At 34.6% G+C, this 24,296-nt stretch overlaps 1 protein-coding gene across 1 annotated transcript; it reads right to left on the bottom strand.

Annotated features, from left to right (window-relative positions):
* Window positions 1-1,588: 1,588 nt before the first annotated feature.
* LOC113228437 (E3 ubiquitin-protein ligase siah-1-like) lies at window positions 1,589-24,271 on the bottom strand. The gene is made up of 5 exons (XM_026461738.1): window positions 24,084-24,271; window positions 23,892-23,924; window positions 7,367-7,562; window positions 4,826-4,967; window positions 1,589-3,813 (listed from the first exon to the last, which is right to left on the bottom strand). Exons 2-5 carry the CDS (start codon window positions 23,915-23,917, stop codon window positions 3,290-3,292), a joined length of 888 nt encoding a protein of 295 aa, XP_026317523.1. The 5' UTR covers window positions 23,918-23,924; window positions 24,084-24,271; the 3' UTR covers window positions 1,589-3,289.
* Between the last annotated feature and the right edge of the window lie 25 nt (window positions 24,272-24,296).

Below are 24,296 nucleotides of genomic sequence, written 5' to 3'. Positions count from 1 at the left end.
ATCGAACAACACAAAGAAAAGCTCCTTCGATCTGACTGGACTTGAAACAATGTCTGTTTGTGGCCATGCCAAGGCCGTCGCTCTTGTCCGATTGAGCTATAGACAGTCTTTTTTTTTCAGCAGTCATTACGAATTTTTCCATGTGTTTATTACTTATCTTTAAGTTGGATTTCAACGGCTTTTTTTTCCGCCAACTCCATCAGCGAGATCATTTTTTTTTCAAAGTTATTGACATTTTCTCTAAATTAAGAACTGCTGGTAACTGATTTTACCACCAAATCTTCGATATGTGGAAAAAATAAAGTATATAGATAAAAGCCACACAATTACTACTATCAAGGCAACAGGAATAACAAAATACCGTAGATTTGTACATTTCCATAATTATACACAATGGTTAATTACAAAGATAATTACTATTCGATGCGTTCGATTCTATCTTAATAAATTTCTATAACTTAAAATTACAATTTTGATAAAAAAAAATATAAACCGCTTTTAAATTTTGTAGCAGTAGACCTCCTTGTAAAATAGTTCGTACAGGGGAGTAATCTGCCCTTCCTATCATAACTAACGTAATCGACATATTAAACGAAATTGAGTTATTAACATATGTGTTAGTATGGCACTGTTAACACAATAGTATATTAACACAATAGTATATGAACTCAAAAGTGTACTTTTTCAGAATCGATGAAAAACGAATTTCTCACTTCCCGTGAAAGATTAATAAAATGTATGTATAGGTTAAAGTTTATTACAGACGTTTAAACAATTTCCTACGTACCTAATATATTTAAGTATAAAGGGAAAAATCAATGAATATTTTGAGTAAGGACTTTTTGTCCGAAATTAGCTCACAAAAAGTGTCTCATTTTGAGTAAAGTAGATATTTTTTAATTGTTCCTTAAAATATTCTAACGACAGTTTTATTGACATGTAGATAATTAAATTTTACGTTCAGCAATAGTATAATCTTGAATTTTACATATTTTGAATTACAACACTATTGTAATAGCAGTGCGTCTCGAATTAGCGCAGCGAGATCTACAACCCTCTCTAATCGGTTTTTTAAACATTATTTAGTTTTAGTTTTATTGTTAAGCAAAATCAAATTAATTTGACATTATGCAAATGCGTTACTTACTACAGGAGGGCAGTACTACCACCACCATAGCTATTTCTGCCGCCAAGCAGCAGGGAGGACATTACTGCGTTACGGTTTTGAAGGTAAGGGTGCTAGTGTAACAACAGGCACATATGAGGCTTAACTTTATAACTCAAGATGACGGGAGCCGCAACCGCAATTTGTACGAAAATAGAATATTCGCTTCTAGTTGCCGGTTGCTTGTATACAAAACAAGACACACGTTTGCGCTGAGTGGCACGCAAATGTTATGAGTAGGCGTGATTCACCAGGCGCATGACTTATTCGTCCCGTGACTTGATTATTATAAAAAAAATTAAGTCCTCCAACATTAATTTACCTGTTTGATACTTCTTAATAACATACATATCTATGTTATATGTATAAATATATATAAATATTTATGTCTAAACTTCAAGAAATATAAATGTATAAAGCGTGGAAAATACATAATTGTGCAATCGTGGAATTATTTAAAATAAAAAGCAAACAATTAAAATCAAGTAAAGAAAAACAGGTTTTTCATGGAGTTCTTAGCTTTTCGCCACTGTTAGATATGGGACCCATAAAAGGGCCCGAAACGTTGGTTTGTTTGAAAAACCAAATATGCGATTTAGATCTGAAAAAAATAGTTTCATTTCCTAGTTACATTATTACTTACAGTTACACTAAACTGTTCTGGTAAATACGTTACGTAATAAAGAAATTGCTTTATAATACAATTACGGGATTTCAGAGGACGGTATTAATCACTCTGTATGTACTACTATTTCCACCAGGTTTATGTAAATATACACTACGTATTCCATAATCTGGTGACTACTTTAACCCTTAAACAAACGCGAGTCTCTATGCCCAATCTATAAGATAACGTAAAAAAGGTGGTAAATAATTTACATTCATTTTATTAAGGATAGAGGGTCAAGTAAAGCTCGAAATGGTTCTGTATGTACAATATATAGCCCATTATTAACCGACAGTGGCAAAAATAAGTTTCAGCTCTCTAATAATGCTGGGAGAAAGGCCGCCAGGATCATAACTAGAGGTAGGTTCGGATGGGTACGACCGTCCCAGATTGCGTCGTGCTGAAGTGCCAAGAAGTGTGTATTCAAAATCCACTCGCAATTGAACCTGAACGATTCGGTCTACTGATCGATTTGATAGAAGTAACTAGACGATTATTTTATAATTTCGCAAGCTCGCAGCTTGGCTTCACTAATCCACAGCAAGAAAACATGATGAGGCATCGAAAGCCTTTTTCACTATTAAGAGCATCAAAAGACGATACGCTTTCCCTTTTAGGTACAGTGTAGAGATACCAAATAATAAGTGCAGTACAATCAGCATCGTTGCATAGCAACTAGGTATACACGACTGCACCGATTGCATTCAAACTGGGTTGCGACCAGTGTCGCCAGGGCCCTTCATTGAGTCGAAAATTACATTGCGTTACCTGAAAGCTAAATTTTACAAGTTCGTTTTCTTAATTAAGAATTCTAACTGTAAGTGATATACTATATACACGCCTAAATTCTAAAAATAAAAAAGTAATACGCTCAAGAAAAATCAAGCCATAACCGGCAATTGAACGATTTGATTTTGTTTGCAACATTTCAGAGTAACTCTATTGTCTAATTTGGGTGCGTTCGTATACTACTTTAGATTTACAATAACAAGTATACTTGAATTTAACAAATTTCGATGTCCTCAAAAGTTCCGAAAATTGCCTTAAAAACAAAAGCTACTTACAAAAGTTACAAAAAATGTAAGAATCGTAATCATCTGGCAATACTGGGTCCGACCAGATTAAAAAAGGTATTTCGTGTTTTTTTAATGCAATCGTGACGTAACTCATATAAACCAGAGACGTATTACTATCTACGTACATACCTATACTGTAAACATATACAGACACTCTGCATCAGCCTTGTAGTAATCATTCTAGCTAACTACATATTGTGTGTATGCTCGACTTGCTCACGTCAATGGATGAATTCATGGATTCATGCTCACCTTTATGGGTTCTAAAATCACAAAATTATTACAATAAAAATAAAAAGTTAGTGTTGCTTTAAAATACAAATGGTTGCTCTGGGATAAATTGCTAGTGGAAATTCTGCACATATTGTCAGCATTGTCAGCCTATTTAGCCTGTGGTTTGAGACTCGGTCCCTTTGACCACTTTTTCGATGGCTTGTTCTTATTTTCGCCACCTTCTTTGTTGTAAGACGGACTTGGGATGCGTTTGATAAGGAATCTAAAAGACAATTTACCATCCCTAACGAAGTGTTCCAAAGCTTCCACAGGCAACATGGCACATTTGGCTTGACGGAATACCTCATCAGCCCTCAAGGCGTCGTTGAAACAGTGTTCAGAAAACACAACCTTTCTACGCGGATCTTTCATACTGGTTACGTGTATCTCGTAGATGTGTTCTTTGGCTACTTTCTTACTTCCAATGTGTTGGATTGTCCAATACACCATCTTCTGCTGCACATCAATCTTAAAAGTGATGATAAAGATGAACTTGGCCTGCGACACCACATAGAGATAACGATCGTCAGCTCTTATATTGATGCCCTGTATTTCTATTATATTATCAGCGCCCACGTTGCACTGCTCCGGATGACGTTCTCTGATGTGGTCTACCAAGTTTGTCAGTTGTCCTGAAATATTTTAACATTATTTTACTAAAGGCACATGTAATCATCCGTAATATAATATATTTTTTTTAATAATTGGAAAAATTCGTAACATGTAGGTAGTAGAGTAGGTTGGTAGCGAAATGTTGCAGCACAAAAATATTTAAATATCTCTTCTCTATGGCTCTTGTGGAAATATAATACATTGAAGACTATTTTACTGGGGTAAATACCTATAACCTTTTTGCACTTTATTTATTTTATTTTATTTATTTTATAGTTAACGTACATCAACAGTAGTACATATACTCTTAGGTAATAGTGTAGTTTCACATTAGTTTTGTACTTATATGTCTACCCATTACAGATGTACACAGCATTTAATATCTATGCAACAGAAACAATAACATAAAATTATACATATATATATATACATACATACACATACACATACACATACACATACACATACATACTACTTACTATTACTTTAATTACTAATTACTTATAAAATTATTGGGGAAGCGATTCAAGAATTTGATTTTTGAAAACATTACAAGAAGAATAAAAGATGTCTATGTCAATTTGAGAATTAATTTGGTTATAAGTGGAGCAGAATCTAGATAATGGACTGTGCAAAGCTAGGTTAGTCCGGCAGCGTGGTATCTTAAAGATTTTGGTTGTTTTATGACGGGGGTATTTATATGGTATGTTAATATTTATTTGATTTAGGATATTGCAGCACTTTATTTTATTATTTAGTATATCATGTAAAAATAGAAGGTCAGATAAAGTACGGCGATCTCTAAGAGTATTCATTTTAAAGTACTGTAATTTTTGAACGTATGGTTGTCTATGTGATATACCCGACGAGAAAAAAGCTAATTGTCTTGTAAACGTACGCTGAATACTTTCTAGTCTTTGTGAGGGAGTACAGTAGACCGGGTTCCACACGACACTGGCGAATTCCAGATGACTCCGGACAAGGTTGTTAAAAAACTAATTATATATAAATAAAAAAATAAATTATAATTACCCTTCCAAGAGCATCGACCAAAAACAGCACCGACAGGACAATCCATCTGACGAAAAATACATTCTTTGAGATGCTCATCTATTTCTGTAGCGGCCTGGGTGTAGATGCAGCCCCTAGATTTGTTTGGACAGGGCACCTTCACCTAGAGCAAAAGTAGTTACAGAGTGACGTAGTCAAGCAAAAGATCCCTTCATGTTTATATAGATAATAGGCAAATACATTGTCGCCGATTTTGTTTTTCCAAAATAATTCTCAAAGTTTTCTAAATATTCTCAAATTCCCACATTCACACTTGGGCGCGCTAATAATGATAAAAACCCAAGTATACTAAATTCCATTTAGCATATCAAAAGCAACCATTCACCCTTTCAACCAAAACGTTATATTTGAAAACGATACTCGCGAATGTTCCGAGTTCTCGAATGTGGACGAGGGAGTGGGGGTTTAAAAATTAACAATAGGGTTTCTCAGGAACATTTTAATATAACAATAAATTGTCTTAAATCATATTAGTATTATTTCCTTTATGGCGTACCTAACTAATATAAAAAACATGGTGAAAATCGCCAGTGTCAGTATTCATTGAAAACAATCTCATAAATCACGTCATAAAGGCGCTCTTTTTACTTCTAAAAGTTCTTCTTAAAGTTCTGTACACATAAATATTGGTACTATGAGATTCAAAAAAAGAACGTCGTATTTTTCATAATTAGAACATCAATTAGAACGCTATTCCAACGCTTTAATCTGTGGCTATATTCCCTCTTGATTGGTTAAATTGGCCTAAAAATCTACCAAACAGACATAAAAAATGGGAAAAATAAACAATCGGGCCATAAAACTAAAAAAAAAATTTGTTAAAATCTTTGACAGTATTTTTTCCATCCTTAAGAGTATCTTTAAATACACGCGATGCGGTACTTGGCCAGTTCTATTCTATCTCTTTGGTTCTTTGTTTTGTAGCGTTTGTTTCATATATGCGTTATTATTCTAAGTATGTATGTATGAAGAGGTTGTATGGTGGAACGTTTCCTTACCCTAATAAATGGGTTACAATTTTTTTTTATTGCGTTTGTTGTCATGCATTGTTAACAAAATATAGGTATTACCTTAGAATAATAACGCATAGAATGATAGTTTCATATCAAACGAACTGTCACAAGTGAGGCAAAAATCAAATTCATGTAGGCTAGTTTTAGTAGTAGGTTAATTTTCGGTTTTAGTGAATATTTATATAAAAATACAAGTTGAAACGCGTTACTTCCTTGTGGAATGTGATGTTAGTATCTATTTTATGTTTGTCTGACGTATTTTTACACTCATTTACCGCACATTTCGTCATGTTTAGCTAAAATTCTTGATCTATTCGCGGTGCAAGTTGACCTTGAGCACTGAAGGCCCGCCCGCTCCTGTAGGCCCATTGGGCGCGCTTCAATTTGCCTCACTTAGCGTGTGCGGACTAGGTTTCTATGCGTTATTATTCTAAGGATATTACAATATTGGTTGTTTCATTATTTTATTTACTCGTAGGAAAGGTATTGTATGCAGTCATTACATAATTAGATCTTAAAATCGACTCCAAAATTGAACTTCGAAACACGCACTCTGTATTTTAATAAAATAAATTTCCGATTATATTAATGTTGTCCTTTTTTTGTTATATTGCCCGATATAAGAAACCATTTCCTACGCGGATTTGTAATGATGATTTTTCAGAGTACAAACATTTTTTCAAGACACATCTCGTCTGTGTTGTCGAAGAAGCGTAGTGTCTGAGTAAAATCATGTCGATGTAACATATTGTCGGAGTAGCGTAGTGTCTGAGTAATGTCGAAGTAACATATTGTCGGAGTAGCGTAATGTCTAAGTAAAATCATGTCGATGTAACATATTGTTGGAGTAGCGTAGTGTCTGAGTAATGTCGAAGTAACATATTGTCGGAGTAGCGTAATGTCTAAGTAAAATCATGTCGATGTAACATATTGTCGGAGTAACGTAGCGTCTGAGTAATGTAGAAGTAACATATTGTCGAAGTAGCGTAATATCTAAGTAAAATCATGTCGATGTAACATATTGTCGGAGTAGCTGTGTCGAAGTTCAATTTTAGAGTCTTTAAAATGTCGTATTTATTTTATTTAAGCCACAAAATACTATTGATGTATCAAAATTAGTAAAATATTTTGCCTTATATTTTACATATAATACACATAAAATAGAAAACGCAATAATATTAATATTAAGCAGAACTGTGAACCGAACGTAAAAATGGTATTGCTGGCAAAAAATAGCAAAATAAACTAATAATGAACACCAAAATAAAACGTGTAAATAAAACAACATCAAAAATAATACTTATGTTTCCGAAATTTTACCGAACGCAAGCGTACTCTGACATAAATTGTTTAAAACGCAAAAATGTCTGAAGGTAAGCACTTCTGGTGTGTAAGCTAATATATAAGTGTATGATCTATGCGTGCAAGGTACGAAAGAAACTGGTATAAGTGATCGATTAAAGTGATAAGAAGTTGACAACATACTTACTTCTGATATAAGTTTTTCAACCGTCCAGTTTCTGGCTTGAGTCATAGGGCTACGGCACAACGGGCAGATGGCTGGCAGTAGCTTAGACGTGCAACTGCTACATACGCTATGCCCAGATTGACACAGATATACAGGAATAGTCATATTCTCATGGCATACTGGGCATGTCGGCAGTTTTCCGCTGCCGTCATCTAGTCTATGTGGACAAGAAACGACATTGATTATTTTATTTTCAAATGCAATAATAGAATTATATGGAAAGGAGCAGTAGCAGGAGTCTCCTTGTGGAAGAGTTCGTCCAGGGAAGTACTGACACTTTACCTATTTCTGACGCCAAGCGTAATGTGAGCATACTGCGTTCGATTTTGAAGGGTGCTGGTGAAATAACAGGCACATAGGACTTGTCAACTTAGACCTCAGGGCGACCGGCGCAGTGGCACAGTGGCGCAGTGGCACAGTGGCGCAGTGGCGCAGTGGCTCAGATCTCTACGATTTAAAGCTCTGAGTGGCACTGCAACGTCATGGACAGGCATGTCACTTACCACCAGTCGCACGACTTGTTCATCCCGTCACTTGGTATTATAAAAAAAATAGAAATAAGAATGTAGTAGGTACCTATTTTACAAGTTCTTTAAATCCTATCTTTAAAGTTGAGTAATATTGGCTGTAGGACAGTTAAGGCTGGTAGCAAAGGGGTGTATTATATCCAAATAGGTACACTAATAGTGCGATGCGTTGTTAGTTGTGTAAATTAATAAGACCTTTAAGTATACCCCTTAATCTGCCTTCATCACAATATCAGTTCCACTTATTTACGTATCGCGCGATCAGAGTGAACTAAAAAACAAAGGTAATGAATTTTTCATTGAGGTATCATATTACTGCCTATTATAAGATCAACATCAAAAATAAATTCAAATAAACAAGACAGGGAGGATAACAGATATCCTATTTATTTATTTCCATTCCCAATGCAATTCCAGGTTTGGTAGTATTTTACTTCGATGAATCAATAAAATATTTATTTAAACAATAAAATGAGCACTACAGGTACCAAAATATCTGCGTAAATTACATTTTTTTTTATTAGATACTGCAATATTTAAGTAAATACAGACTGACTGGTTTCTTTCTTTTTTCTTTTTTTTTATTCGGTTCACAAAATTGGATACAACTCTTAGTGTCGTATTCTAGAACTCTACTCAACGCTCAAGTTAGGATTTGAGTATGGTTTAAAGCACTTGATATCATACTCAAGTCCCTGCCATTAGGGTCGTATTTCCAGTGCTTGTGTTGCCAGTGCAATCCTGACTTGAGCATTGAATAGAGTTCTAGAATACGACCCTTAAATCAAATACAACAGATTGGTTAACATTATAAGGCGAGAAGAGTGTGTCCTTCTAGATGTGAACACAGCGTTTCGTATTTAAAACATAAAGTGCTTAAACAAAATTATAGTAAATTAAGATTTACATATCTACTATTTATGAAATAGGAAACAGACAACTAAAATTCATCGCGCAGTCACTATATAATACATTTTCTTATTGAGTTTCTAGCTGAGACCCCAAGAGAATATGTCAAAATCATATCAGATAGCATTATAATAAGAACACATGCGATACACTGGACTGTGTTGACCAAGGTTGGTTCTGCAAGTAGGGAGTGCGAAAGTTTTACGATTGATTAGGCGACTTCCGGGACTAGGTACAGATAGATACAAGCACTCGAGTATATCAGGAGCGTCGATGACACCATGAATAATCTTGAATAAAAAGATCAGGTCAAGCGATTTTCGGCGTTTTTGCAATGAGGAAAAACATTGTCAAGCTACAAAAAACAAGTTTCGTCAAACTACGTACATAATTATGTACGTCACATTTTGTTATTACTGTGATGTTTGAGTAAATAGGTGCAAAAACTATTTGTGACATACGTAGTGTTAGCGTATCGTGACAATATACTATTTTATTTTGTTAGAAAACTTACTTTGCGTCATTAAGAATTAGTTTCATCGAAATAAGAAATAAATCGAGAACATCATCATCGATATCAACGGAACGGTGATAGGCCGCCGCCATTACGAAAAGCATCTTTGACTAGAACAGACGTGTTTTGTTTTGTTTGGATTTATAGTGAAAAATCTTATAATATAATTTATAACAGTCACTGGAGGCTCATTTCTGTGTCTGCTTGGAAAGTTTCCTACAGTAGATTAGATAGTCTAACTTTTATTGATTAAACTAGTTACTTGCTATGTATCTTACACTAAACTCTACACAATGAAAGGTATTTATACCTACACTAACACTTATAAGTGTTAATAGTGAGGTCAAATTAGTACCTAAGCGGTAGTGTGTCGATGCGATGAAGTTCCATTAGAGAGTACCATATTTATTTAGCGCGTAATCGACTTTCTTGAGCTGGGGGCCTACTATGAGCTCTTAGAGCAATCCTATTTAAGCCTGTAAGTTGGATTGCCTGTCAAATTCATACTATGACATCACAAAAACATTATACTGTCCATGCAGTTTACGTTCCCCATTCTAAATACGTTCACCTTTTCTTTTATAGATTAACTGCCTCAGTGGCCGAACGGTTACCATGCCGGACTGCCACGCAGAGGTCCCAGGTTCGATTCCCGGGCCGGGAGAAATGTTTGTATGGCTTACATTTATTTCTCTCGTGAGTTTGGGTGTAATTTGTGGTTGTCTATGTGTGTGTCCATGGCACCCGCGACACAGGGTTTCCCTAGTACGGGGCTATGTTGAGTGTGTGCGTTATTTATTATTTATAGCAAAATCGTATCATGACGTGCTGTTTGCCATGCAAATGGCGGTCTCATCTGTGAAAATGAGCAATTCAAAAAGTTACTCCGTGACTAATTTTTTTTTTGTTACATTTTGAAGAAATTTCGTTTAAGTTTTATTATATTTTCCGTTTCATAATTATTTGTTATCTTTATAAGCACAGACATATATTTAGATAGACGCCGCAAGTATATGTACTTCGCGTGCCCAAAGTAAGTGAAATTCACTTAGTTGCCGCTGCTACACTTTATAACGCGCTCGACCGTAGTCGTAGATACACACCAATCGAAAACGCGAAAAGTGCATAATTGTGCCATTATAAACTGCAAAAGCACCATAACTGTGGGTAAACGGGGAAACAGGGACGTTTCCTTCCACGGGCAAGTAATTTTGTAATCAGAAGATGCATAATTTATTTTAAAAACAATTATTTTGGTTTTGTATGAATTCCGAAAAAAAACAAATATACATATATGCAACCGAGTTGGTGCGATATATTTGTGATCCTTTGTTAATACGCCATGAACATCGAACGAACGCACTTTTATATGTATAATGTATTCAGTGGTACGGCCGCTTGTCAATTCTTATGGCCAATTTAACATTTAGTGATGAACACGTTAGGCAACACTGTCTCGATTCTGATCGATTTTGAAAACAAAGGGACGAAAATTACTATGACCTTAGCAATATTATAAAAATATTCTATAACTCTTTTGTGTTTAGTAACGCTTCGTTTTTTTTTTCAGTTTTGTAGTATCTATTATCAGTAGTATCTTTAATTTCGATCATTTTTGCAGCGCGTTGCCTCGAATGTCCGAATATAGTGAGCAAATAATTACATACATCGCCGGATATGTAGTACGGGTAATACAAAAAATAGATATAATACAAAGAATTAACAGTGCGCTGTCTTTACAAAAACCTGGAGATGGTCATAAGTATGAGTTCGATGGTTTCGAGGACGAAGGTGGTATAGTTCATCCCACTTAAAATGCTATCCAAACATGCAGAGTAGCAGAATTAGAAATCCGAGAAATAATAAACAAATCCCAAAAATTTCACACCAGGCCGTAATTAAGTAAACCTCTTCTGATTAATAAGATTTTACCATATTTTGTCAGCAGTAACATTTTCAATCAGAAATAAGGAGATCCGTAGAAGAACGAAAGTCACCGACATAACTCGAAGGATTAGCAAGTTGAAGTGGCAGTGGGCAGGGCACATAGCTCGTAGAATTGGCAGCCGTTGGGGAAGAAAGGTTCTTGAATGGAGACCACGAACCGGAGGAACCGGAAGGCGTTCGGTGGGACGGCCCCCTACTAGATGGACGGATGACCTGATAAGGGCGTCGGGTAACTGATGGATGCACGTCGCGTCCGATCGGCTGGTCTGGAAATCTTTGGGGCCTATGTTCAGCAGAGGACTTCATCCGGCTGATTTGGTGATGATGATGATGAACATTTTCATATGTCTTGCCATTCATTAATTTGATCAATTACCAACAGTCACAAGTTCATATATTGACGTGCGTTTTCATTATATGTTATATAATAAGCTCATTTTATTGGAAGGACAATAAATTTAATATTCGAAGTCGATTAAAAATAAAGTCTTCATTTTTTTTAAGTATATGCGTATTCCGTTCAATCAATCGATTTAGGTGAGCGGAAAGAGGTTTCCATCACTAAATAGTTCTTGTGACGTCATAGTGGGTACAAAAAATGTGGCTCGCTTTGTTTTCATACAAATTGCTGTACTTGCGGCGTCGATCTAGATATGTGTATGTCTGTGCTTATTATATATATATAAAGCTACAACTTATTACTCACTGATGAAATAGAACACATACTTCCCGATATGGTAGAAGGAAGATATTTATACCGTTGTAAGCGGATAGATTCCAAAGTAAGGAGTGAAATATGAGAAGACCTAAATGGGGAAAATATGAAAGAGTGATCAACGGCCTGCAAAAACTATAATATATGGAGGGAATATTTGTGCACTTTTATGAGGTACACAGGTACACTGTAAAATAGCCTGGATAGCAGTAATATAGCCTGGTCTAAGAGTAGTAATAGCCTCCGCAGTCCCAGCAGCCTCCATACTCTTCGTCTTACTTAGCAAGTTTTAGCAGTTGAAAAGACGAAAGTCCGGTTTATAGGAATTTATTCAGTACAACAACAATATTAATGTCTTAAAATGTAAACGGTTCAAAAATAAGAAAGTAGACGTTTTCGCTACCGCGATCGCGGAGAGAGTCACCGTGATACGAAGCAAAATGAGAAAGCAAAGGAAGATGGAACAATTCAAATTTAAAATTTAAATACAGGCAAAAGAAAAAATGATACGATACAAAAAGGTGAGATGACGGTGTAAGGAGGTCACACCGTCACAAAGCTATGCCAAAGAGAAGTATTTAGAGGGAAAAAATGCCTTCCTGTGAATGCCTTCATGTGTGAAAAATGAATTTCCTGTACTATGTAGGTACTATGAATACCAAATCAACGATAACCCAGAATACTCAGACCAAAACCAACTTAGAAACGTTCGTTTCTTAAATTGGCATAAATCGGGAACCGACCACCTCATCAAGCGCCCATAGTAATAACTGCTGTGCCACCGCAGAGCATGAGCACACCCCGTAAACCAAAACCGACCACGCGCCGCAGGCCGAGCCCGACCCCACACAGGTACAGGTACAGGGCTCGTAAGCTATAAAGCCAATTTTCAATAAATAAATACTATTAACTATTGAACGGTTTTTGAAAATTTTAGAGCCGAGTTACCAATCTTTAAAGTATTGTTGATAAATTATTGGCATGAATGTTAATGCAATTTTTAAATGGAATTTTAATAATTTTATAATTTTATTGACCGAAAATCGTAAAATAACTTATACATGGTGAAAAATTTTACATTAATGCATATTTAATGCAATCAATGAAAATGTACGAATACAAGATACGTTCCAATTATGTTATCAAATTACAAACTATACTCCAGCCAAACTCGATGTAGAATAAATGTAAACAAACAAAAACATATGATTTTTAGGGTTTTCACCTCAAACTGTTTTACGATTACCACAATTTCAATATTTTTGCACGAAATTCTATTAGGTCATTGATGATACTAATCTAGTAGTCATGTCTGTGATGAATTTTGTTGAAAAGAAATTTCAAACCACTAGTAAGTGATTGGAAACCAATATAAAAATTACCAGTAACTAATTATTTATGAAACTGTTTCATCCCTAATGGTTTCTTGATTTGAAGGAAGGGTTTGCAAACATTTATGCACTTTTGTAATAAGTCTGTAAATAAAAAACACCGTTACAATCCTTATAGTATTCAAAACAATAACTGCATTTTAATTTAGACGTATTATTGACCTTCGTATAACGTTCCACGAAACGTAGCATCTTCACTTATTGGTAACTACCAAAAAATAAGAAATCTGCTTGAAATAAACAAAACGTGATTTAAAAATATAAAAAATATTTTATTATTATAAATGATAAGCGAATTGCTATAAAATATAGCGATGTAAATCGGCAGTAATTAATATTATTTTGAAAACATAAAATACATTTCAAACTGGTGTGGAACGGAACGCAAATTTGTAAACAAACAATGGCCGACGTCATCACTCACTTGTTTGTACGTAGTATCTCTTATTAGTTTGTGCTTGTTTGCTTGTTTCTGTGTCAGTAATACAAGTACTTTTCTTTCCGTGCGATTCTGCTTTTTTGAGTTTTTGTTGTTATAGTTATTATTTGTTGAGTGTTTTTGTTGACTTTCTGTTATAATTTGTTACGGTTTTGTTGTTATTGTGTTACAATGAGTGACCAACCTGGACTAAGCTCGACGAAGCTTTTTTCAACGCCCATGAAGAAGCGCCAAAAGAAATCCGCTCTGAGGTCTTCCGAAAAGACTACTATAATCAACATATGTATATAAACTCGTTGAAGATACTTGGCCAAAAGATCAATTCTGGTACAAAAAGGATTTGGCTAAGAAAACCGCGGAGACCGCCGGCGTAAGCCTTGCTACAGTCTACAAGGTACTGAAACAGTACAGAAATGAGCACCGTGTTGGCTCACCCGTTGCGCCTCCTCAAAGAGCAACGATAATTGACAAACTTTTAGATTTCGAGTTGAGTGCTATTAGGAGAAAAGTTCATGAGTTCTTTTTTAGAAATGAACTTCCCACTGTGGACAATGTTCTTATGTCAGTAAACGAAGATGATGATTTACCAAATTTCAAAAGAACAACTTTCCAAAAATTACTTAAAAAACTACAAATCAAATATTTAAAAAGATCAAGAAAAAGTGCTCTAATTGAGAAAAGAGAAATCGTAAGATGGAGGCGCAACTATTTGCAAAAAATTTCAAAAATGAGAGAAGATGGGCGGAAAATTTATTACACTGACGAAACATGGATTAATGAAGGTATGTATTTCAACAATCCGTTTACAATTTTCACAAAATTCCTAATACACCATTATAGACTCCATAGCTGAAATCAATACTGAAAGCTATATCAGTGATTTTATAAATAACTACCACAATATTCAGTACAGATTTCTTTCATCATTTACATTATTGTTTCTTATTTATTGAAGGTCATACAAAAACAAAGGTGTGGCAAGATACTACAATACATTCAACCCGTCAAGCTCACCGAGAAGGATTGTCTACAGGATTGAAGGGGCCTTCTGGAAACGGGAAGCGGTTGATAATAGTGCACATTGGTAAGTTGTTATAGTTAATATTTTGATGGCGTATCGTCAAAATATTAATTCTTTAATTCTTACTTATGTGAAAATTAATTAACAGAGTAGCCCATTGTGTGAACCAAGCATACATAATAAGACTTCCAATATCAACACTGGTTGATATAGACTTTTCAGCATTCGCTGAACCTCCATTCGGTGGTCATCAATAATCTTTCTTTTTTCTTTTAGGAAATGAAGCTGGATTTTTGGAAGGGGGTCAGCTAATTTTCGAGAGTCAGAAAGGGGAAGGCGATTACCATAAAGAAATGAACGCTAAAGTGTTTGAAGATTGGTTCAAAAAAATTATAAATTTAATTGAGCCTCACTCTGTTATAGTGATGGACAATGCTCCCTATCATTCTCGTCGACTGGAACGAATACCAAATATGCAGTGGAAAAAAGTTGATGTTCAGAATTGGCTCACAAGCAAAGGTATCTCGTTCCAGGAGACATTAATAAAAAGGGAGCTTATAGACATATTAAAACCAATAAAAGAAAAATACTTGGCATATGCCACTGATACATATGCTAAAGAAAAGGATATTGAAGTGTTACGTTTGCCCCCATATCACTGTGAATTAAACCCAATTGAGATGGTATGGGGGCAAGTCAAAGGCTATGTTGCAGGGAAAAATAAAACATTTAAAATGGATGAATTAAAAAGATTATTACAGGAATCAATGGATCTAATAACCCCTGCAGCATGGCAAAAGTGTATTGGCCACGTTATACAAGAAGAAAAGAGAATGAGAGACCTGGATGGTATAACAGATAATGTTATTGACGAATTTATCATCCAGGTTGCAGATAGTAGTGCTAGTAGTTCATCAGCATCAGAAAGTGACACTGGATGAGATGTTTTATTTAAAGTAATATAAAATAAAATTTTACAATTTTGTTTTTTTTCATCTACCGTTACCTACTATCTAGCACAGGGTTGGGGAAACTTTTTTTCATTAGGAGCCAGAAAAAAAGAAGTTACACAAGGGATCAGAATGAAAAAAATGCATTTTGTTTTGAAATTCAAATATTTCTTTTATTATTGTGTAGTGTTCTGTAATTTTGTGTGTATGTTAATTTTGTGAACCGATATCGACGAGGCTGTAAACATATATTTCCGAGGGCCATACATTCCTACTTTAGAAGGGACGTTGGCAGGTCAATCAACTTTTTTACTATCCCAAAATTTTTAAATAAAATTTATGAATTAGCTAACATTTCCTAATTAATAAAAAAAACTTCAATTAGTCTGTAGTCGAAATAAAATTTCTAAAAATTATTCATTTTGCCCAATTTCATAAAATATTTATAGAAAAAATTACATAAATTTTGTGTGATTGGTATTGGGAGTCAGGAGATCAAACTTCAAATAGTATTTCATCCAGAGCTAATAATAAAAAAAAAATTACTTGAAGCTTTGTTTTTTTTTACGATATAAATTATGGTGACCCAGTAGACACAAGAGAGGGAAAAATTTAAGTTTTTCATTAATATTTTCAAATATAATCCATAAACGTCGCTACACATTTCAAGATATAAAACTAGGAAATCGTAATATCAATAAGCTACTTGACTCATATCAAATTTAGCACAATAAATGAGTATTTCCTGCAGTATTTGACCTACGCAACCAAAATATATCGACTTCAGTTAATTAAAGCCAAGGATGGATCTCAAGGATCGCATTTAAAAAATATTATTTTTATTTATTTTTTGGATCGCTGAAAACGCTGTCGGCCATGTTGTGACGTCACTGTGCATATAAACAAACTAATGTCACTCTGACAAATCTGACATAATCTGTGCTCATAGATTTGTTGTAGTTGTGATCGTGAAATTTTTGTAAAGCTTTCGTAATAAGTCCCATAATCTACGTGTTACTGTTACTGTTTTCTCATTTAATTGATAAAAACAATCATGGATGCTGGATTTGTGAAAGCGGAAAGTACAAATTTGCCAAGAATCGACACTTTAATGGTCGGTAATTTTTTTGCCTTGAACCCAGATTTCTGCTCTGCCGAGCTGAGGAATGTCAAGACTTCTATGTAAGTACTGTAAAGGTTTCACTGTAGGTTAAAACTTTTGTGCTTATTCATCGCGCGAATAGAAGTTTAAAAGCAACAAGTTAAGGCCGGGGAAAAATAGTGTTTTGTCTTGCTTTACACCTTTTCGCCCTCGGTCGGTCGCTACAGTGCAGTGCATTTGGTATTGCAATGTAATGTAACGACATAAGATGGAATAAGCATAAATAATTCGTACAAAACTATCTCATAACCTCTTACTGCTTGTAACTAATATTATATTTGTTACTTACAGATCTGCAAGGGAGTCGTATGGCGATGATGCCATAGGTTACGTTCAAGTTAAACGTGATGATGAAATCTGCACAGTGAAATGTAAAATATGTCCAGAGCACAAGGTACGCTTGAAGCAATATACAGTGACAGTACTGGTTGATGAACAAGAAGAAAAAGTTAAGAGTGCTCTCTGTGAAGATTGTCCTGCAGCTGCTGGAGGCTGTAAACATGCTGTTGCATTTTTAATGTGGTTGCACCGTCGCACTGAAGAGCCTGCTTGCACATCGGTTGAGTGCTATTGGAAAAAATCCAATCTCGCCAAAGTTGGATCAACATTAAAAATAATAAATGCAAAAGATATGTCCAAACGAAAATATCAGGATCCTGTATCTAATACAAGCGTGTTAATAGAATTTATGGATGAATGTAAGAAGAGAAAAATTGAAACTTGTCAGTTTTTAAAGCATACTGAAGATTTTACCGACAACAAATCAGTTTTATCATTGCATTACCTATTATATACATTTAAAGAACCTAACTGTGAAAGTTTTTTAACAAAAATTAAAAAAAATTTCAATGATGAAAACCTAAGAAATGCAGAAATGCAATCTAGACACCAATACAAAAGTGGTCTTTGGTTTGAGCTACGTTATGGGAGAATAACAGCATCTAAGTGTTATGAAGTAAGCAGGTGCAAGACAGTAGATGGTTCTCTGGTTGCAGTGATTTTTGGAGCCAGGTCTGTGCAGACACCAGCAATAAAACGTGGCCAGAGGTTAGAAGACAAAGTAAGAGAGATTGCAGAACAAAAATTAGGTGTTAAGTTTACAAAATGTGGCCTCTTTATTTCTAATGAGTATCCGATGATTGCTGGATCACCAGATGGCATTAATAGTCAAAAAGGACTCATTGAAATTAAATGCCCGTCTACAGCAAAAAATGTTGAAAATTACATTAAAGATGGTAAATTAACTAAAAAATGTTTTGCTCAAGTACAAATTCAAATGTTTTGTGCAAAAGTGAATCAAAGTTATTTTTGTGTCGCCAGCAGTGATTTTGAACATACTAAAAATGTTACAATATTACCTGTTTCCTATAATGATAAATATGTTAAAGAACTGATTGGACAGGTAGTTTCATTTTGGAAACTAAATATTTTCCCTAAGTTGTATGAAAGTGTTACTATGTAAAATATGTAAATAAAATGCATTCAATGATATCATAGTTACGTTCCCTAAAATATGGTTGAGCGAAGCAATGGCTGATTCATGTGTCATACTCGTGAACTGGTGCCGCCTGTGGAGGCTTGTCGGCTCATGCATACTCACCTTATTTTTAGTATTATTTACTATAGTTTCACTTTTCACTTTGTCTTTCTTTAAGTTATTCTAGAGTACTGTAGTGGAATTACTGTATGACATTGTAAAAAAATATTTTTTAACCTGATGTAAATATGTTAACACTTTTTTTTTTACATGTGTTTTTCTTTACATTTTGAGTGGTTGTCTTTATATTCTATGTTTTTTTTGTAATGGAAAGTGTCCTGTTATGATATCCGTCCTGCATTTTCCAATATTTTTGACCCTGTAAGGGAGAAAAGAGCTGGACACTTGCTGAGTTTCTTGCCGGTTCTTCTCAGTACAAGATCTCCTGCCCAGAGTAGACTTACGAACCGATGGCATAATGAGGTTCACAAGAGCTATATGTAGCCTAAACTGAATAAAATAATTTTGAATTTTGAATCATGATATTTTATTTGATAAGTGAGTCTTGTAAATTTATGAGAGCACAGGCTGTGATTACACAGAAATCTAGTATATGTAATAAATTTAAATTAACTACCGAGTGTGGCTTCAGAATTGAAAACTCGCGAATTCTTCTAATCACTCTTTCCACATGAATTCGGAGGCTAGCAATTTCTTTTGTTTGTTTACTTTCACTTTTGGTCAATTTTGACCCAACAGTAACACTCGGAGGCCTTAGTAAAGTAAAACCTCTTTGTTTTAAATATATTTCTATGTGTTTGAAACCTCTGTCTGCTAAAATGAAAGATCTTGGTTCCAAACTATCGAGAAATTTACAGTGTTCAAGTAAATTAACGTCACTGATTCTGCCTCCATATCCATTAGACACAAAGCTGACTAATCCATCAGGTGTACATGATATGAGGTATTTATAGGTATTAGCTTTTTTATACTCTGACCAAGTCAGTGCCTGATGAGTAGCTTTTTTTGGCTTTTGAATCTCTATTTCTAAACAATCTATAATACAATTTACCTTATTATATTTATGGCGAAATGCTATGGGCAAGTTTTTTTTAATTGTGCTTTTAGTGAATGTTTTTATGAAAGGCAATAAAACATTAACAATGGAAGGTAATTTACTGTAAAAGATTTTACTTGCTTGAGACAGTGAAATATCAAAATCATCTGCTAACTGAGAAAAGGTTCTATTTAATCTTATTTTCACTAAGCATAATAAAATATGATTCTCTGATTGTTGTGTGTGTTTTGAAATAATATCAACTATAAAATAAAGCTCTGCTGGTATCCCAATATACATTCTAGGATTTTTCTTTATCTTAGATAGGGTACTCTGTAAATTTAATTTCTGGTCTTTTATAATCTTTTCCTGTGAACTGTCTTCAGTAGTTTGACTTGATGGTTTTGACGGAGATGAGTCAAAGGTTGATCCTTCTTGAGATAATGTATAAGATACATCACTGTCATATTTTTCCTCAGTAAAAATTAGTTTTCTTCTTGTTGACGAATGACCAGACATAGACGGCTTATTAGGTGATGTTGAAGTTGATTGATGAGCAAACAGTTGTATTGGTGATGATACAGTATCTTTCACAGCCACATTGAATTGCACTTGTTTACTTCTATAATGTTTTGCAACACATGCTTGAATCAATTTGTGAGCACGATGTTGTACTACTTGACAAGATACATGTTCATGTAATGGTTGAACTTGTACTGCTTGATCATAGAACTGAATGTTATGCTGTACTACTTGCACTGCCTTGTCATGAAACTCCTTCTCATGAGAAGTACACGTAGGTATGGCATCTTCTTCACTGAGTAACTCTGAAAACAATTAATATAGTTGTTTAAACAAATTTTATGATCCACTCGCAAAGAGCTATTTATTGCTTTATTAAAACATACTCATATTACCTTTATGAAACAATGATATTGGCATTTCTATGGACTGGATTTGTATATCTCCTGATACAGGCACCAATGCTGTTCTCTTGGAAGCATGCTGTTGCATTGCATGCTCATCTGTTGGTGGAGTAGGTTTGCGTTTTCTAGCTGTTTGGCAGTCAAATCTGGAGGGTATGCAACTGGGCTTCATTCGGATCCTTTTAACAGAACCCATTATTTTATACCGCGTGTAATTTTCCATGTCATTTTCTAACTGAAAGGTAAATAACAACAAAATTAGTATTTTGTTCATTGACTTGGTACATAACCATAAAACTTGTATTTTTTAAACTAAATATAAAGTTTCTGTAGAAACTGATTAAGATATTAAGTAAGTACTTACGTCAAAGTGATCTTCGCAAAAATAAATGTTACTTTCAGTCGAAAATGAATCTGGTTCCTTATTAGCAAGTTTTAGCCAGGTGTTTCGCATGTTTATTTCCTTGGGTACGCTAATCCATAACTTTCCTGGGGTCTTTATTGATGTGTTTTTGCATTCTCGTACAATACAATAACGATAATTACTATACTTTTCGTATAAACTAGTGGAAGTCATGGTTTTTAATAAAAACTTAGTGCTAACACAACGGTGAATGTTTGTCAGAGGTCAAATGATTGTTTATGTGCACAATGACGTCACAGCACAGATAATCTATAGACTAATATGGCCGACAGCGTTTTCGCCTGTGTATGAAAAGTAAAATCATTAAATTAAGTTTTGCGGTTACCTAGGTCTCAAAAAAATATGGTAACATTTTTTTTGCTTTAATTGAACAATTTTTAATCATTTTAGACCTACTTCAAAAAAGAGTCAACTAGCCTATTCAGATTAGGATTATCAAAGCCTCTGTTTATTTTTTTACACATTCACTACGTTGCGTGGTGTCTGTAAAAAAGTTGATTGACCTTGGCGGATATCGGATTATAGCCCTTTGCGGGCCAGAGTAGACTCGCGGGCCGTACTTTGCCCAACACTGATCTAACAGTAAGTATAAATAGATATCAAAAACTTGAAACTTATTCATCATACGTATCAATAAGTACTTTGCAAACTTCATTTAATTGGCTATGTAAGTATTACTTCTGCACAATCTCTTACCTATCTAAATTCCAATTACGCAGCAGGCTATGGGCAGAGTTAGCCTAAACTCTAAAAATAATAACGTAGAGGCCTAAAGTAAAGAGCATAGACAAAAAAGGTTCTTCACACCAGCCATCATTGGTTGCCTAGCAACGCTTTGTTATTAAACATTCTACATCGATTTTTTTTTTTTTTTTTTTTAATTTATTAAGGCTTTGGCAAAGCCATCAGCCTAAACATGAAGTTTAATTATGTTTCTGTAAATATGGCCGCCACAAAGAGGATAGGCAATTTGAGGCGGCGTGCTTGGATTGACTCGGGATTCCTTAAAACGGGCCGCTACGGGTATTCTAGTTCGAGATTCGTATAATTTCGCGTTTTAATCTGCGATTAAGGCACAATAGCACTATCCTATTCCACTTTAAACTAGATTTCACAAAATAATTGAAAGTCAAAATAAAAACGTAACTTTTCCCTCCAAAAGGTCCAGAGCGAATCTTCTACATCGAGTTTGGCTAGAGTATAGACTAGACACTTCTAGTCTATAAACTTTTTAAATTTTGGTTCAATAAAATTAGCTTAAAAGTAATATGCTTTTACTGTAAAAATACAAAAAAATATATCAGCAATGAAATGTTCTATTATTAAGTAGCATATCAAATAAGTATACTAATTTGTATCATGAAATAATATTAGTAGTTTTGGTCATCTATAGGCGGCCACATTTTCTGTAAAAATTAAAAAATTAAAAACAATACATTAGAAAGAGATGCATTACAACTTTAAAGCCTCTCACTCGGATCGTTTTATTAACTTAGTGCGCGGTCCAGTTTAATATACAAGTCCGTGGTCATGACATTAGCGATGCGCGATTGCGAATGATTTCAACATTCGACACGTTAGTAATCGCTAATACTGTCATTCGAACATTGACTTACAATTATATGGACGTCGGGTCCGCGCTAAAAAGTGTCCGAACTTATAGGGCGTTAAAAACGTATACAGAGCGTCATTCAAGCTTTAGTCTTCGTTTGTTCGACTGACAGCGAAGCAAGCAAAATTATACAGTACTGCGATGACATTACAATTTAAATTTAACGTTTTAGCTTTTTCATATTCCTTTACATGTCACTACGTTTAAATAGGTTGACTTGGGACATTTTTTTTCAATGCATTCGAATGTCAAATTAGTAACCTACTAATTTTCGTATTCGAATGATTTGAATGATCATTCATTACTAATTAGTAGTAGAAATCCATAGATTCCATAGAGCATTTCTGCTCGTGATCATCTAGCCCTCTCCGACATATGGTAAACACTGTAAATGTGGCGGGGACAGGGATATTTTGTGGTATGGACATGATGAATTAGGTGTTCCGATATAATAATAATTCGACTCGTGCACCCAACCGACTTAAGGCATTCGGTATTGATAAACAATTCAACTCGAGTCGAATGATTGTGCTTGGATTCGACTTGTTCGAATGATTTGCCCATTCGAATGATTAGTATCATTCAAAGTCCCGCATCGTTACATGCCATTCCCGTTCAACTTTGTGTAGGTCATGATACGAATTTAAGTAATTCAGTTTTACCACGTCAAGTGAATTGCATGGAACTTGCCTGGCTGCTTATAAGCTCATAGTAGGCCCCCAGGGCATGCTATAAAGGCGAAAAGCACGTTTTTCGCTTCTGTTCGAATCGCTGACGCGTTTCACGCCCTTTTCCAGAATTGAGATTCCGTGTCGATAAATGTGGTGACACCAAAAGGGTCAAGTAACAATCACGTAGCTTTGTGGTGTATTTTAAGACTTACTGGCAATTTTCAAATCAATGGGTAAAACAGTAATCAAAACATAATACTTATGTGTAAGTAAAGTATACGGACTAACCTATAAGTGTCATTACAAGACTTGTATGGAAAAAAAAGAACTTGAGTGGTTGTTCTATCACTTTTAAACGCCATAGAAAATTTGCTTGAGAAATGAAACGTGGGATTTAGTTTGCGGTAGGTAAATAATGATAAGAATTAGGTACCCAAAGTCCAGTCTTAAGCTTAAGCAAGCCTCATTCTCTTAACCATACCCGGTTAGGTTTAGCTTTACTTTACAATTCGTTATTTTATGGTAGGTTAAGTATGTTAACAACGTATCGTTTCATAGTAAGTTGACAACATATTATAATATCATCTCCCGGTTTACCAAGTTATTGGAAATACGATTATTATCATTAGTTATTGAATTTTTTACTTTGTAAAGCTTCAGATTTTCTCGCATAGACGTTAGGTATTAAATGTTTTTCAAAATAGTAAGTCATATCATATTATGTAAAATAAAATAAATACTCACTTTCTATTTGGCTTTGCTGACGCCATGTCGAATCTGTAATAATGACATTATAATTTTATATAGGCACATCAGCCAAGTACAACCAGCCGGAATTCGGAACATCAAGACGATTAACTTAAAAGTGTAAATAATACATAAATGCTAAACATACGAATAGATTCTTAAAACAAAGTAAATGCTTAACTAACTCACATTGTCGATGACTAATCCACCGAAAATCCTGTGAACACTTTTAAACACTAGGATCACTGTTTAAATCACTCAAAATAAAACACGAAATGTGTCGCAATACGAGCCAATTTGTAAATATGAGTGACACTGTTATGCAATGTAGCCTCTAAACAGGTACATGCAATCGTCACAACTATCTAGAACCGACCGGAGCAACCGATAAAGCGCGATAAA

This window comes from Hyposmocoma kahamanoa, unplaced genomic scaffold, assembly GCF_003589595.1.
Source record: "Hyposmocoma kahamanoa isolate Upper Pololo Valley unplaced genomic scaffold, ASM358959v1 232, whole genome shotgun sequence".
Classification (NCBI taxonomy): Eukaryota; Metazoa; Arthropoda; class Insecta; order Lepidoptera; family Cosmopterigidae; genus Hyposmocoma; species Hyposmocoma kahamanoa.
The sequence above is the reverse complement of the archived record's forward strand: the minus strand, read 5'-3'. Positions and strand labels throughout refer to the sequence as shown.

Excerpts from the sequence above, each read along its gene's own strand:
- LOC113228437 (XM_026461738.1), bottom strand. The coding sequence starts at position 23,917 with ATGGCGTCAGCAAAGCCAAATAGAAA. Across the intron at positions 7,563-23,891 it reads TCAGCAAAGCCAAATAGAAA|ACTAGATGACGGCAGCGGAA; the intron begins GTGAGTATTTAT and ends TTGTCCACATAG. Across the intron at positions 4,968-7,366 it reads TTGAAAAACTTATATCAGAA|GTGAAGGTGCCCTGTCCAAA; the intron begins GTAAGTATGTTG and ends CTTTTGCTCTAG.